Source organism: Ahaetulla prasina, chromosome 1 (assembly GCF_028640845.1).
Source record: "Ahaetulla prasina isolate Xishuangbanna chromosome 1, ASM2864084v1, whole genome shotgun sequence".
NCBI lineage: Eukaryota > Metazoa > Chordata > Lepidosauria > Squamata > Colubridae > Ahaetulla > Ahaetulla prasina.
This window is the reverse complement of record NC_080539.1, coordinates 277,637,375-277,651,590: the sequence shown is the minus strand read 5'-3', so window position 1 is coordinate 277,651,590 and position 14,216 is coordinate 277,637,375. Positions and strand designations below refer to the sequence as shown.

Here is a 14,216-nt window from a genome sequence, read left to right as displayed (position 1 = left end):
CCTAGACTGACCAGATGGACTATTTTCCTGGCCGCCTACTCCTACAAACTACAACATCGGCCTGGAAAGGAGTTGGGGCATGCAGACGCACTGAGCAGATGCCCATTGCCAGGGAAAATCGAGGACCCCACCCCGGGCGCACCCGTTCTACTAATTGACTCTTTGGACTCTGGCCCAGCCACATCTCAGGAAGTGGCTCGGGCCTCATACCGGGACGTTGTATTAAGAACTGTGATTGGATGGGTTCAAGGGATGGCCCGCTGCGCGGGGAGCGTTTTAAAGAGTTTGTAAAGAAAAAAGGGGAATTGTCTGTACAAGGGGGGTGCCTGCTCTGGGGGGATAGGGTAGTGGTCCCGAAAAACTAAGGAAAAAAGTCCTGGAACTCCTGCATGAGGGTCACCCAGGAATTGTGAGGATGAAGGGTTAGCGAGGAGCTATGTCTGGTGGCCCCAAATGGACAGGGAAATCAGTGACAAGGTAGGCCGATGCCAAGTCTGTCAGGAATCCAGACCCTTACCTCCCACGGCCCCAGTGTTGGAGTGGGAGAAACCCCAAGGCCCTTGGTCCCGCATACATATTGACTTTGCCGGCCCATTCCACGGCCAAACATTTCTAATTGTGGTGGATGCATTCTCCAAATGGCTGGAGATCATCTAATGAAATCCACAACCGCTGGAGCTGTCACTGCAGCCCTAAAACACCTTTTCGCCACACATGGGCTACGGACACCATCGTGTCCGATAACGTCCACAGTTCACCGCAGCATTATTTGAAGGGTACCTGGCCGAAGAGGGCATCCGACATGCCCTCTCAGCGCCGTTCCACCCTGCGTCGAACGGCCTTGCTAAACGATTTGTTCGGAGTGCGAAAGAGGCGCTGTCACGAAGTAGCCCCGGGGATTGGCAGTCACAAATCGACGCATTCCTAACTGTCCAACATAGGACCCCCTGTGTAGCCACTGGCCGCAGCCCAGCCGAGCTGCTAATGGGGCGGAAGCTAAGATGCCCACTAGACCGGCTGCACCCAAGCTACATACAAGACGGGTTCAGAACTAAACCGGAGAAACTCAGAGAAATAGCCATAGGAGACACAGTATGGGCTCGGAATTACAGCGCCGGCCCTAGCTGGAGGAGGGGGAGAATCATAGACCAAACGGGCCCTAAATCCTATCTAGTGGAGCTAGACGATGGCCGAATCTGGCGACGCCACATAGATCAATTAAGAAATAGAGTGAGCGATAAGGCAGAATTAGGCGAGACCAGCCCTGACTATGATTTAATTAACCCCACAGCTGACTGGAGCCGAGAACAAACAGAAATCGTAAGCAAAGAACCAAACAGAGACTTATCTGAGTCAGGCGAGGTCCAGCGACACCCTCCGGTCCCTCTAGAGGACAGCAGGCCCGAGCCGGCGAATAATCCAGGGCGGATGGCGGGAGGAGGAGCTCAGAGGAACGAAAAGTCCCTCCGGCACGCTCGACTCAACTCCAGAAAGTGAACTGCGCAGGTCCGGGAGAGTCAGGAGACGCCCCACGTACCTGCAGGACTACGTAGAGAAGTAGTATGCAAATATGGGCAAAGTGCCTTCTGGGAGGGAAGGAGTGTAATGTATTACTGTAAGTTTTGGCGGGAGTTTTAGGCGGGAAATATCTCGTCTCTGATTGGATGCAGCCTCAGTCTGAAGTGTATATAAGGAGAGGTTTTTCTCCAGAGTTTTGCTGGGTCACACTATATTAAAGAGCTGTTGTCACTAACCTGGTCTCCTGCCTCGTCAATACCCAAACTTAACAAAAATATTTCTAAAAGATTTTTAGAACTAGATTACTTTTAACTTCAAGTTTTAAAACCCTGCACCATACTGCATCTTAGTATTTATATTTCAGCTTATATGTGTAGTTTGTTAAAAGTCTAACCTTATCTTACAAGAGATTTTTTCCTGTTGCCTGTTTAGAATAAGGGACTTCCTTATTCTAAAAATATAAGCTTCTCCAGAAGAAAATTAGAACTAAACTTATGCCTCAAAACATGGGTTCAGATTTCATTTTGAGTTAAAACAACAGACCATAATTATTAATAAAGATACTGTTGACACTCAGCATTAAGATTCGGAAAGCTATATATTCTGTGCTCATAAACACTGAACGTGTAATAAGTTGGCTGTGGCAAAATGACTATGGCAAGTTGGCGATGGCCAACTCTAGACCAGTCTTGGTTCTGAAAATAGTTCTGTACCTCTGTTATGGTTAGGATGTTTAGGAGACTACTTTTACTCCTTTTTAAGTGCTGCGTTGTGCCAGGATCTGCAGTGAGTTAGCATGATTTTTCTGAATATTCTGTCTTTACCTATAGGGGACTCTAATATTGTAAACAAAACAAATGTGCTAATAGGTATTCAGAGAAGGTATTATCTTGAAACATCAGTATTTTGAGGATAGGAAGTAACGTGCCATTTTCCAATATCTATTTGACAATAGTTATGCACAAAAATTTAAATATACTTTTGATGTCATAACAGATAACTTTTAAGCTTAAAATATTCACAGCTCCACGTGCAAATATAAATGTAGATCAGTTCAGTCATCATTATAGAGTAGAAAAGATTGATAGGCTATCCTTCCTTTGCCAGTTACTTTTGAATAAAAAAGAATAAAAAAATAAACAGTAACTGTAAACAAGAAATCCAACAGATTGGTGGAAATTTTATTTATTTACTATTAAATTTATATGGCTGACCGTCTCATATACGTGACTCAGGGCTGCTTACAATAAAACAAGTAAACAATGTATAGAAAAATATAGTATTGCATTGGCCTGCTTGGTGCTCACTATCCATAAGAACAACTTCTGTCCTTTTCTCTGATGGCAGAGAGATAGATATGCTTGTATGTTGCTGGTCAGTATGTCTTTGTGTTATGCGTACAGCCATGCCAGATATTCTTTTGGAATCAAAGCACAACAGGTTGGTCATATGTCCATCTCTTTTTCCTTAGCATCTTATCTGTTGGTTTGCAATTTATACACAAGGCAGGGTGCTGCTGTCTCCCTAGCCAGCATGGAAATGCAGCAAGGGATAAGTTTTGTTTCATTCTGTGCTGGATGCAGAAAGATGACAAAAGCACACTCCTTCACACTCTGCTGGGAAATTGGTGCCTTGCAAAAAGGATTTTGTCTTTCCATTAGCAGTCAGTGCACTCAGAGAGACTGTAATTATTTATGTTTTGGACAACTAGATGAATATTTAATTAAAAGTCTGAGACAAGACCTAGGCAGGAATTCCTCTTGCAGGGATGAGAGATGCTATTGCGTAATATGTTGTTCTAGTTCAATTGGAATCAGTTTGGTCCATAGCCAATAACACATTGCCATTTGGCTTTAAAGTTAATTCTGTGTTTTGTTTGATCTTCAGAACATTTACTTCACAGAATATTACTTTAGTATGGCATAAGTTCATTGAGTGATGAATGTTGCCTATTTTATCACTTGGTGTCTTGGATACTGCATATATCTCAAAATAAGGTGGTATAGGATTTAAGGTTCCCTACTCCAAAACGAAAAATAGGGGGGGAGAAACTAAAACATAAAGATCTTGTGCAATTCTCTTTTTCCCCACTGTGTCTATCTATGGTTGTTAGTTTCATTTGAAAGCAATCCTAGGATTTCGTTGTTCACCAACAAAAAACTTAATCCAGCTTGTGTGTGAGTGTGCTTATTAAATAAGTATGCTCCATACATGTAATTCTTAATCTGAAGAATCAAATATATCATGATGATTTTTTAAAAGAAATTGAATTATGATTATTATAACTGCTAGAGTGTTATTTTAATATGCTACTTTTCTCACCTTTAAAAATTAGATTACATCAGTAATGGTAGATGCAAATTTGTATTGAATAATGGTTTAGTATAGAATTTGACAGCAGTGGTAAAATTATATGGATAAGTCTAATTCCATCTTTCTCAACTGCCAAAATTGAGGATGTCTCAGGATCCAAATATACCAAATGTAACTGAGGGAAAATCAGATGTGCCACAGGATAATCAACAGGACCATGTGGACAATGCAGAACAGTGTGTCCGAAAGAAGATTCGACAGAACACACCAAGTCCTAGTAGAAGCAACAAATCTGAGGGTAAGCAAGATTATTCCGATAGAATGCTTTTTATCACAAGCAAAATGATTTTTTCGCAAGTTTCCTTCTGCTCTATATATCTTTGTAGCCTTCTTCTGATAAATGGAACATCTCCCACACCTCAAAAAAATCTCAGAAACTACTCACTATGAAAGTGTTTTCCAAGAAAATTACCTGGACCTGCATAGGGAGTGGAGCAATGGTGGGAACTTTTCTTTACCTAATTTCTCTATAGAAAAATCCTTTCATTAGCCAGATTAAATGCCTTGCCATTTTTGTTCCTGGAGGGAAGATTCAACAGTATGCCACTACTAGGTCTCCTGGGCCTTTGCTCAAACAGGTTGATCAAGTTACTCTTGGACATTCTGTTGCATTGCCCGTTTAATCAACTACAGTGCTCTGAATTAATTCTGCTCCTACTACTTTCTTGCTTGGTTTGGTTAGAATTAAAAAAATGCCTGCAGAAATGTATAGGGCTTGCTATGATTGTTTGATTATAATTGTTATATGACAGCTTTGAAATTAATTTTGGCAGCATTCTACTGGCAGATTTATCTTTGCCTTGATGGTTGATAATATTAATTTCCTGAGGAAGGTGTTTCCCTTTGGGTTTTTTTTTCTGACTATATTGTGTTTGATATTTTGGTCTTGATCACAAATTAACTAAACTAAACACATATTTAATATGTATTATGTATACATTAGAACCTTTGCTATGATACTGTATCATGTCCGAATAAATGTTTTTTAAAAAACTAACTAGCAAGCTAATGTCTGGCTAACATAAAACTGTCCAATCTTCAGTCTTCCAATCTGGGAGATTTTCTGAAGTAAGATCTAAATGCTGATTCTATTTTGCAGTCGCATTTCTGTTTCATCCTGCACAGATGGCTCTTTGTTTATCCTTAATCTCTATTTGCCATTAACTCTTATTCAAAGCATGGCTATGATAATGAAAATAATAATGATAATCAATACATTGATAAAAATGCCAAATTAAGTCCAAACACCTGCCTGACTGTGCAACCAACCATAATAAGAATAATATAATTTTTTGCTCCAACATTTCAACTTCCTTTCCTTCATTTTTTTTGCGACCATGTTTTTTCAGAAATGAGATGAAAAATGGTACGTACATAGAATAGAATAGAATAGAATAGAATTTTATTGGCCAAGTGTGATTGGACACACAAGGAATTTGTCTTGGTGCATATGCTCTCAGTGTACATAAAAGAAAAGATACGTTCATCAAGGTACAACATTTACAACACAATTGATGATCAATATATCAATATAAATCATAAGGATTGCCAGCAACAAGTTGTAGTCATACAGTCATAAGTGGAAAGAGATTGGTGATGGGAACTATGAAACGATTAATAGTAGTGCAGATTCAGTAAATAGTCTGACAGTGTTGATGGAATTATTTGTTTAGCAGAGTGATGGCCTTCGGGAAAAAACTGTTCTTGTGTCTAGTTGTTCTGGTGTGCAGTGCTCTATAGCGTCGTTTTGAGGGTAGGAGTTGAAACAGTTTATGTCCAGGATGTGAGGGATCTGCAAATATTTTCACGGCCCTCTTCTTGATTCGTGCAGTATACAGGTCCTCAATGGAAGGCAAGTTGGTAGCAATTATTTTTTCTGCAGTTCTAATTATCCTCTGAAGTCTGTGTTTTTCTTGTTGGGTTGCAGAACCGAACCAGACAGTTATAGAGGTGCAAATGACAGACTCAATAATTCCTCTGTAGAATTGGATCAGCAGCTCCTTGGGCAGTTTGAGCTTACTGAGTTGGCGCAGAAAGAACATTGTTTGTTGTCCTTTTTTAATGATGTTTTTGATGTTAGCTGTCCATTTGAGATCTTGCGATATGATAGAACCCAGAAATTTGAAGGTTTCTACTGTTGATACTGTGTTGTCAAGTATTGTGAGAGGTGGAAGTATGGAAGGGTTTTTCCTATATGCTTACACCCAGGAAAACCACTCATAGTAACCCAGATTTTTTTTTCATTTCAGAGGTTGTGAAGTTAATCTTCTGTGGATGGAATATGGAATATTTGAATTGGATTCTGTTAGAACTATATCAACATCATAATTAAAGGCTTCTTGGTATTAATAGCAATAGCACTTAGACTTATATACCGCACCATAGTGCTTTACAGCACCCTGTGAGTGGTTTACAATGTCAGACTATTCCCTCCAACAATCTGGGTCCTCATTTTACTGACCTCAGAAGGATGGAAGCCTGAGTCAACCTTGAGCCGGTTAGGATCAAGCTCCTAGCAGTGGGCAGAGTCAGCCTGCAATATTGCATTCCAACCACTGTGCCACCACGGCTCTTCATAAAGACTTCCTTATACTTAACATGCTGTACTTGGATTGTATTTTCCTTCTAATACCCAAAATATTGGTACAACATGATCAGTTCTTAGGAATTTTAACACATGAAACATTTCAGACTATACTTAAATTGCTGGATTCAGCTGCATTAATGTCTATAATTTATTTGTTAGTTTTGTAATCTACCATTATCATTCTCTCTGCCCAACTTACCTCACAGAATTGTTTTGTAAGGAAAATAGGAGGAGGAAGGTGTGTTAGACATGTTTGCTGCTTTGAGTTAACTTGTAAAAATTATAAAGGTGGGATACAAATAAATATGAAGTAAATATTGATAAAGCAGTGGTTGGGTGATTGCTCATTGAGCCCATCTTTTCTCCCCATGGGGCTTTATCCTCATCATTTCACTCCCTATAAAAATCTTAAGGAATTGCATTGAGAGACGTTCACAAGAGGCTTAGAATGAGACAGATTGTTATCTGGTAAAATCGAGAATTGGTTTGGGGTGAAAATAGACATGAGAAAATAGGAAAATAAAGAAATGAGAATGAAAATAAAATGACTATAAGAACAGAAAGTATTAGTCCTGTATCAAAAAATAGATGAATCTCCCAACAGAATGAATGATAAGTAAAAAAAAAGAAAGGATGATATTCAAGCTGCTTACAACAGCATGAAAATAATTATTTGACAGAGTGCCATAGAAACATGGGGAATTTGGCAGATAGGCATGCAAGCAGACAGACAAATAGCTAGATAAGAAGTAGCTAAATAATAAGAGAATGATATTAAAAATGAGGTTGGAAAAAGCATTTCTGAATGTATTTTTGTATGCTATACACAGTATTTGTGCATTATGGTTACACACACACATAAAAATAGTTCCAAAGAGTATTCAGAAGAAGCAACAAATAGCTGAAAAAAATGTGAAGTGTTTTGGATATGAATAAGAAACTTGTTTTAGAAGTAGGTGAAAAAGGCTAAAGATGAGACCTTCAATACATTAAGAATAAAAATGATAAAATAATATGAGTTGAAAGCAAAGTGAAAAAAATTAGAGATTTGAAGGGGAATGATAGCGATATGTCAGAGAGTGAAATTGAAAGGAACTATAAAAGTGTCCAAGCAGAGAAAGTTATGAAAAATAATTTAAGTACCGTGAGAATGCTGAAAAATGGTAAGGATGCTCGTTCAGCTGCTTTAACTGATAAAATGTTAACTTTGGATGTGCTTTGTTTATTAATGGCAGTATAGTTTTTTTAACATATGTGAAGGTTGTATCTGTACATGAAGATTGGAAGAATGCCTATATGGTTTTCTCATACAAAAGATTAACGTAAACATTAGTAATCTAAGTATGTTTAGGAAGGTTCTTCTCACAATTTCCAATTGAGCAAATTGAGCAATTGAGCAAAATTTGAGAAGCGTCAAGTGGCTTTATGCCTGGCAACAATGTGCAGGCTAGATCTGAAATAATTTGATCATATATAAAGAGTGAATGAGGATCCAATTGCACAACAAATACATGAAGAAAAAGTGAGTGGGATGAGAGAAAAAAGAAGACAAGAACATGTTTGTATGTGGAGTTTATAACACCCTTTAAAACTAGAGTAGTGTTCTGAACCACCAACCACAACCAAGCAGACACGCGAGCTGACTATATCTGCCAGCAATTTACTCCGACGACAGATATCAGTTCTGGCAACGCACCTGCAATTGCCTGCCAAGTTCTCTTATCTCCTCAGGCCAGCGTAATTGCAGTTCAGAAATAAACAGAAGCCAAAGTCTTAATCTCAAAATATTGCAGCCAAAGTTTCCAAGAGTCAGTTTTTGTCCGTCACAAGAAGCTATAGAAGCAGCTCCTCCTGCTTTTATACCCTGTGGGTGTGGCTCTGTGACTCAGCACTCTCTAGGCCTGCCCCACCCCTTTTGTTGTTCCTGCCTCTCCTTTCTGCGATGACTGGGATTTAACCAGGACTGATTGTCAGCAGCTGCGTCTTGAGGCATTTCCTGGGAGGGGGAAGGTGCGGGAGAAAGAGGCCTCATCATCTCCTCCACCTGCCTGCCTCTGCGACCTGGAGCAGAGCCAGAGAGGAAGGTCCTGCAGAGGGAAGCCCTGTCGGCTCTTCCCCCTCATTCTCTGAGTCACTCTCTGCCAGGAGGCCAGGCTCGGGGGCTGAAGACACAACAAGTAGTGAGAAATTTTAAGAGCTAAGGATTGTGAATTACTATGTAGATATGATTAAAAACTAGGATGATTTGCAAAAGCAGAAATGTGTTGACAGGTATGAATGATGTTGGCATAACAAGATTGGGATAAATTATATCAGTTAATAAAAAAGAAAAATTTTACATAGCGTTTCTTAGTTTTCTTCGCCACGTTGCATAAGGATTCTTTATTTTGAAAGGGAATACACATGGTGGGTACATATGTATAATACATGATTATATTACAGCATCAGGTACTGTATAGTTTGATTGAAATGATCAGATTGTATGTTCAACTAGAAGGATATACTTTGCTGAAGCGTATTTCCTTTGTCCACAGCTAGCCCTGCTCAGTTTGTGTCAGTGGAGGAACTGATGGATACAGCAAAAGGTGTTACAAACATGGCCTTGGCCCATGAGATTGTTCTCAATGGAGGTTTTCAGATTAAGCCGACTGACTTGCCAGAAAACAGGTAAGAGGCCTGTTATGGGTTGAAAAAATTCTAGAGCTAGGCTATAGCTCATAATCTTAAAGGAAAAGAAGCATGACCAGTGGCTCCAAAAGTGAGGTCACTACTGCAGTTATGAAATAAATTTCCAACATGCTTAATATGGAAGGTTTTTAAAAAATCATCTACAGTCCATTAGACTCAGTCTTAAAGAGAGCATATTTTTCTTTTATGGAAGAATACCCATGGAAATTTTAGGACCGAAAGAAAATATATTAGGACATAATACTTCTTTAAAATACAACAGCAAAAATACAATACTTATGAAATACACACTGTATTTCATAAGCACAGAGTAAATAAACAACACAAGTATTGTATCAGTTATTAAAACACAGTCAAAATTAGGCAAGTCGTGCCAAAGTTTTGATAGCTTTGCAGAAGAAAGAATAGTTGTCATGAATGATTTCATGTAGAATGATAAAAATCTCTAAAATCATGTGTAGAAAATTAGCACCTATCCCACCTAGAAGAATGAAATATTTTAGGAAATATTAAAAAGGCAGGATAAAATATTTCCTCTAAAAGAGAAATAAAAATCTTAAAGGAAACAGAAACCTAGCTCTCTGCCCCCAGTAGATATTTTGGTACACATTGGGAAGGACTGGGCCATCCTATCTACAAGACAAAAGACCTCCATCTCCATAGTGATGGGATTAAGACATGACCCTCTAGGACATTATAGGATTATCTAGCAGCAGGGCTCACTGCATTGTGAAATCACCTGGGGACATTACATCAGCCCAAGATCAACCAGACTTGACTCAGACAAACATAATTCCACATAGGAGTCTGACAGCAACCAATAGAATACATGCTCTTGCCACAGGAACAGGAAGCTCAAGTTCAAAGCCCAAGAGAGGGTATAAATACCTCTCACTTTCTACTCCATGTGGTCAGCTGTCCAGGACTTCAAACCCATGTGGTCCTGTCCCTCAATAAACCTTCTTTCCAACCAGCCTCCATGTTTCCAATGTCTTTTTCCCCACTTGGAATTGAACCAGATGTTTCTTCCAACACATGTATTCCAAGTTGCGCCACTCTGTTTATAGGTGGTATCTTCCACAGTTCTGTCTCCCAAACCAGGCCAAGCATTACATTATTTCTTTTCAATTGCACATTTTATTGTTCTAGCAACTGCCAACAACAGTGAAAAGGTCATATGCTTTTTTAAAATGGAATTTCATATAGAGACAAGTATGGGATAAAAGCAAACAACTCTTATGGGAGCTTGTTTGTTACATAATACATGGAGCTTTCAAAACCTGGGTTAATTGAAGCTTTTCAGCTTCTCTGGCAGCCATTCCCTTCCATGTATGTATGTATGTATGTATGTATGCATGAATAATAAAACCTGCTGACTTTTTTTACTGCCATCATAATCAAAGAAATTATCTTGCCTTTTTCTTCTCCGTTGTGATTTCCCCCTTTAATACATAATCTTTGTGGGTTGGTTGGCAACAGAAAGAAACCCATGCCTTTCTTATAATGTGTTTCTCAATTAATCGCACATCAGAGCTGCTTTTCTTCTAAGTCCCATATACTGATTATTTTTATATTAATGTTATGTTTTCGTTTATTTAACTTCATTTTGCTTACCAGTCTTGAAAAAAGAGTAAGAGATATTGTCCACAAAGCTTTTTGGGATTGCTTGGAAGCACAGTTAAAAGAAAAACCCCCTTCATACGATCACGCAATTAAACTTGTAGGAGAAATTAAAGAGGTAAGATAGAAAATATTTGTTGTCATTTGAATGTTTCCTGTCTGTCTGCAAATCTAATTATTTAAAAATAACTGAAGTAGCAGCAGTCTATATACACTTTAGTTGTACAATTAGTGAGCTCCAAAGTTTTTTGAGTTGTACAATTAGTGAGCTCCAAAGTCAGCCAGTGTGGGGGACAGGAGCGGCAGCAGGAGGTGGTCATAAATATGAAAAGTCCAAATTTTGTTTGTGACTGTGGGGACATTGTGACAGACAGAACTTTGAGGATTGGTTATAAGTCCCTTTGTTCAGTGCTATTGTAACTTCAAATGGTTGTTGAACGTTAAGCAAGGACAATTTATATGTTATCTTCCAAATAATCCCATTTACATCGTTACTAGTACTCTTAAAGTACTACAGTTTTTAAAAACAATGGAGTAGCGTACATGGAATACCCAATGAAGATGTAAAATTGGGTCTTTGTCTCCCATTTTGATATTCAGATGCAGATTTTGAAACACTGTGGAATATGGTATGCTGAGTTAGATGAACTCTAGTTTGATCCATTAAAGAACGTTTTTACTTTCTTAAAACCATGATCTATTTGTTTTCTTGTGCTTTAGAAACATGGGTGGGTGATGCAAATCCTTTATTTGTAGTTTTGCAATACCTTTTGTTGCTTTAAGATCTGACATACATCACTCTAAAATGAATGTACTAGGACTTTTTATTTTCCAATTATGTGGTTTATGACCCGACACTACTGAGTCATTACGCTGGTCATTCTATGCTGCCACTTGACTGAACAAGATTTTTCGATTTGGCTGTATAATGGCTATAACCTTTTAGATAAGCCTTTACCTACCAAATTGAAATTCTATTCACTGCTTCTTTGTAGCATGATATTGGGAGAGAAAAGTGTTCCAAAAAACATAGGACATACAGAAAGAGAATTGCTTAACTTTCATTTGCTTTTTTTTCCAATTTTTCCCAATTAAGCTATTCAAGAGACTTTAAAAGAACAATGGAGCAAAAATCTATATTCAACTCCATCTTGAATGTTGCAGAAATGTTGGCTTTTTTAGTGCAGCAGCTGCTAAAAAAGCCAACACAGTTCTGGGCTGCATAAACAGAGGGATAGAATCAAGATCACGTGAAGTGTTAGTGCCACTTTATAATGCCTTGGTAAGGCCACATTTGGAATACTGCATTCAGTTTTGGTCGCCGCGATGTAAAAAAAGATCCTGAGACTCTAGAAAGAATGCAGAGAAGAGCAACAAAGATGATTAGGGGACTGGAAGCTAAAACATATGAAGAATGGTTGCAGGAACTGGGTATGTCTAGTTGTCTAGTTTAATGAAAAGAAGGACTAGAGGAGACATGATAGCAGTGTTCTAATATCTCAGGGGTTGCCACAAAGAAGAGGGAGTCGGGCTCTTCTCCAAAGCACCTGAGGGTAGAACAAGAAGCAATAGGTGGAAACTGATCAAGGAAAGAAGCAACTTAGAACTAAGGAGAAATTTCCTGACAGTTAGAACAATTAATAAGTGGAACGACTTGCCTGCAGAAGTTGTGAATGCTCCAACACTGGAAATTTTTAAGAAAATGTTGGATAACCATCTGTCTGAGATGGTGTAGGGTTTCCTGCCTGGGCAGGGGGTTGGACTAGAAGGCCTCCAAGGTCCCTGCCAACTCTGTTGTTATTATTATTATTAAATGTCCGATTTCAATAAATAAAACTCTGAAACCTAAAATCATTTGACCTTATATTTTTATATGACCACTTTTCATAGTAACATAATGTTGTACTGTAGTGGTTTTTATTTTTGAATGCTGATGACAGCAGTGTAATTAGAACTAGGAACTAATAAAAAAGACATTACTTTCTTTCAGACTCTCTTGTCTTTTTTGCTGCCTGGCCATACTCGATTAAGAAATCAGATTACCGAAGCTCTTGATCTGGAGCTGATAAAACAGGAGGCTGAGAATGGTGCCCTTGACATTTCTAAGCTGGCAGAATTCATCATTGGAATGATGGGGACACTCTGCGCTCCAGCAAGAGATGAAGAAATCCAGAAGTTGAAAGACATTCATGAAATTGTTCCCCTGTTCAGGTGCTAGAGGGGGAAAAGAAAAAAAAAATGAATAAGTCTTCAGTTCAAAATGGCTTAAAAAGCGGCGTCATTTTAATAGGCATTAAATTCTATATGGACTACTTGAATATATTTTCTTCTTTGCTTTTTATTGGGGACATTATGTTAAGAGTGAAGAAATTTGGAATAATAAAGGAAGATTATTCTTTGGCTAAGGATAATTCTTGTAGTGTTTTGCAGTAAGGTTTATTTCCAATTCTTTAAGGTGAAAGTTCAAGCCCCTTATAGCAGATCCTAACAAAGTACAGAAAGTCCTCAATTTACAGCATTTCATAGTGACCACTTGAAGTTACAACAGCATTAAAAAAGTGACTTATGACCGTTTTTCATACTTACGACCATTGCAGCATCTTGGTGGTCATGTGATCAGAATTCAGGTGCTTGGCAACTGGTTCATATTTATGACAGTCGCAGTGCCCTGGTGTCATGTTGCAACCTTCTGAGAAGCAAAGTCAACCGGAAACCAGATTCACTTACAACCCATGTTACTATCTTAACAACTGCAGTGATTCGCTTAACAAATGTGTGAAGAATGGTCATAAAATGGGGCAAAATTCACTTAACAAATGTCTCACTTAGCAACACAAATTTTGGGCTCTATTGTTGTCGTAAGTTGAGGACTACCTGTAAAAATTGATACAGTTTCGTTAATCAGGTTTAAGGTAAAGAAATGGGAGATTATCATGCAGAACCTTGCAAACGAAATAAAATCCATGACTTCATTTATGAATGAATTCATAATAGTGGCCTCTTTGTGAATTGTTTGAACCTCTTTTCCCCAGAATGTGTATCCTAAGGGCTAAGTGTCCTTTTCCAGATAAGCTCAGGAGTGCAACGTTCATCTCTGTTTGTGAGTGATGTTTTGAAATACGTCTCTTTCTTTCCCAGTGAGTTCTCTTATTTAAAGCCTCCTCTGACTATAAATATGGATTCCTTCCAGAAAAAAAGCCCCACCTGTTGGGGGGAACCCCACTAGCTTGGGATTTTGCATTACATGCCATTTTTCTGTGTAGAAGGAATTGTCTGATGGGTAGCATTTCATCACCGCAGATCCTCTTCCCTGGCATTCAGAAGTGGTATTGCTCTCAGGTGGGCATATGTTATCAGTAGGAACTGGGCAACAGTTATCATAATAAGTATGGATAAAATCATGCTATTTACCTTTCTTCGGAAATCAGTT

General features: G+C 38.6%; 1 protein-coding gene across 1 annotated transcript in view; it reads left to right on the top strand.

Annotated features, from left to right (window-relative positions):
- Window positions 1-14,216, top strand: part of TCP11L1 (t-complex 11 like 1) — a 32,755-nt gene that overhangs the window by 6,762 nt on the left and 11,777 nt on the right. Inside the window, exons 3-6 of the mRNA XM_058160646.1 lie at window positions 3,975-4,129; window positions 9,013-9,145; window positions 10,784-10,904; window positions 12,777-12,997. Of these exons, the coding sequence (XP_058016629.1) occupies window positions 3,976-4,129; window positions 9,013-9,145; window positions 10,784-10,904; window positions 12,777-12,997 (629 nt within the window). The 5' untranslated portion in view covers window position 3,975. The remainder of the gene's footprint in view (window positions 1-3,974; window positions 4,130-9,012; window positions 9,146-10,783; window positions 10,905-12,776; window positions 12,998-14,216) is intronic.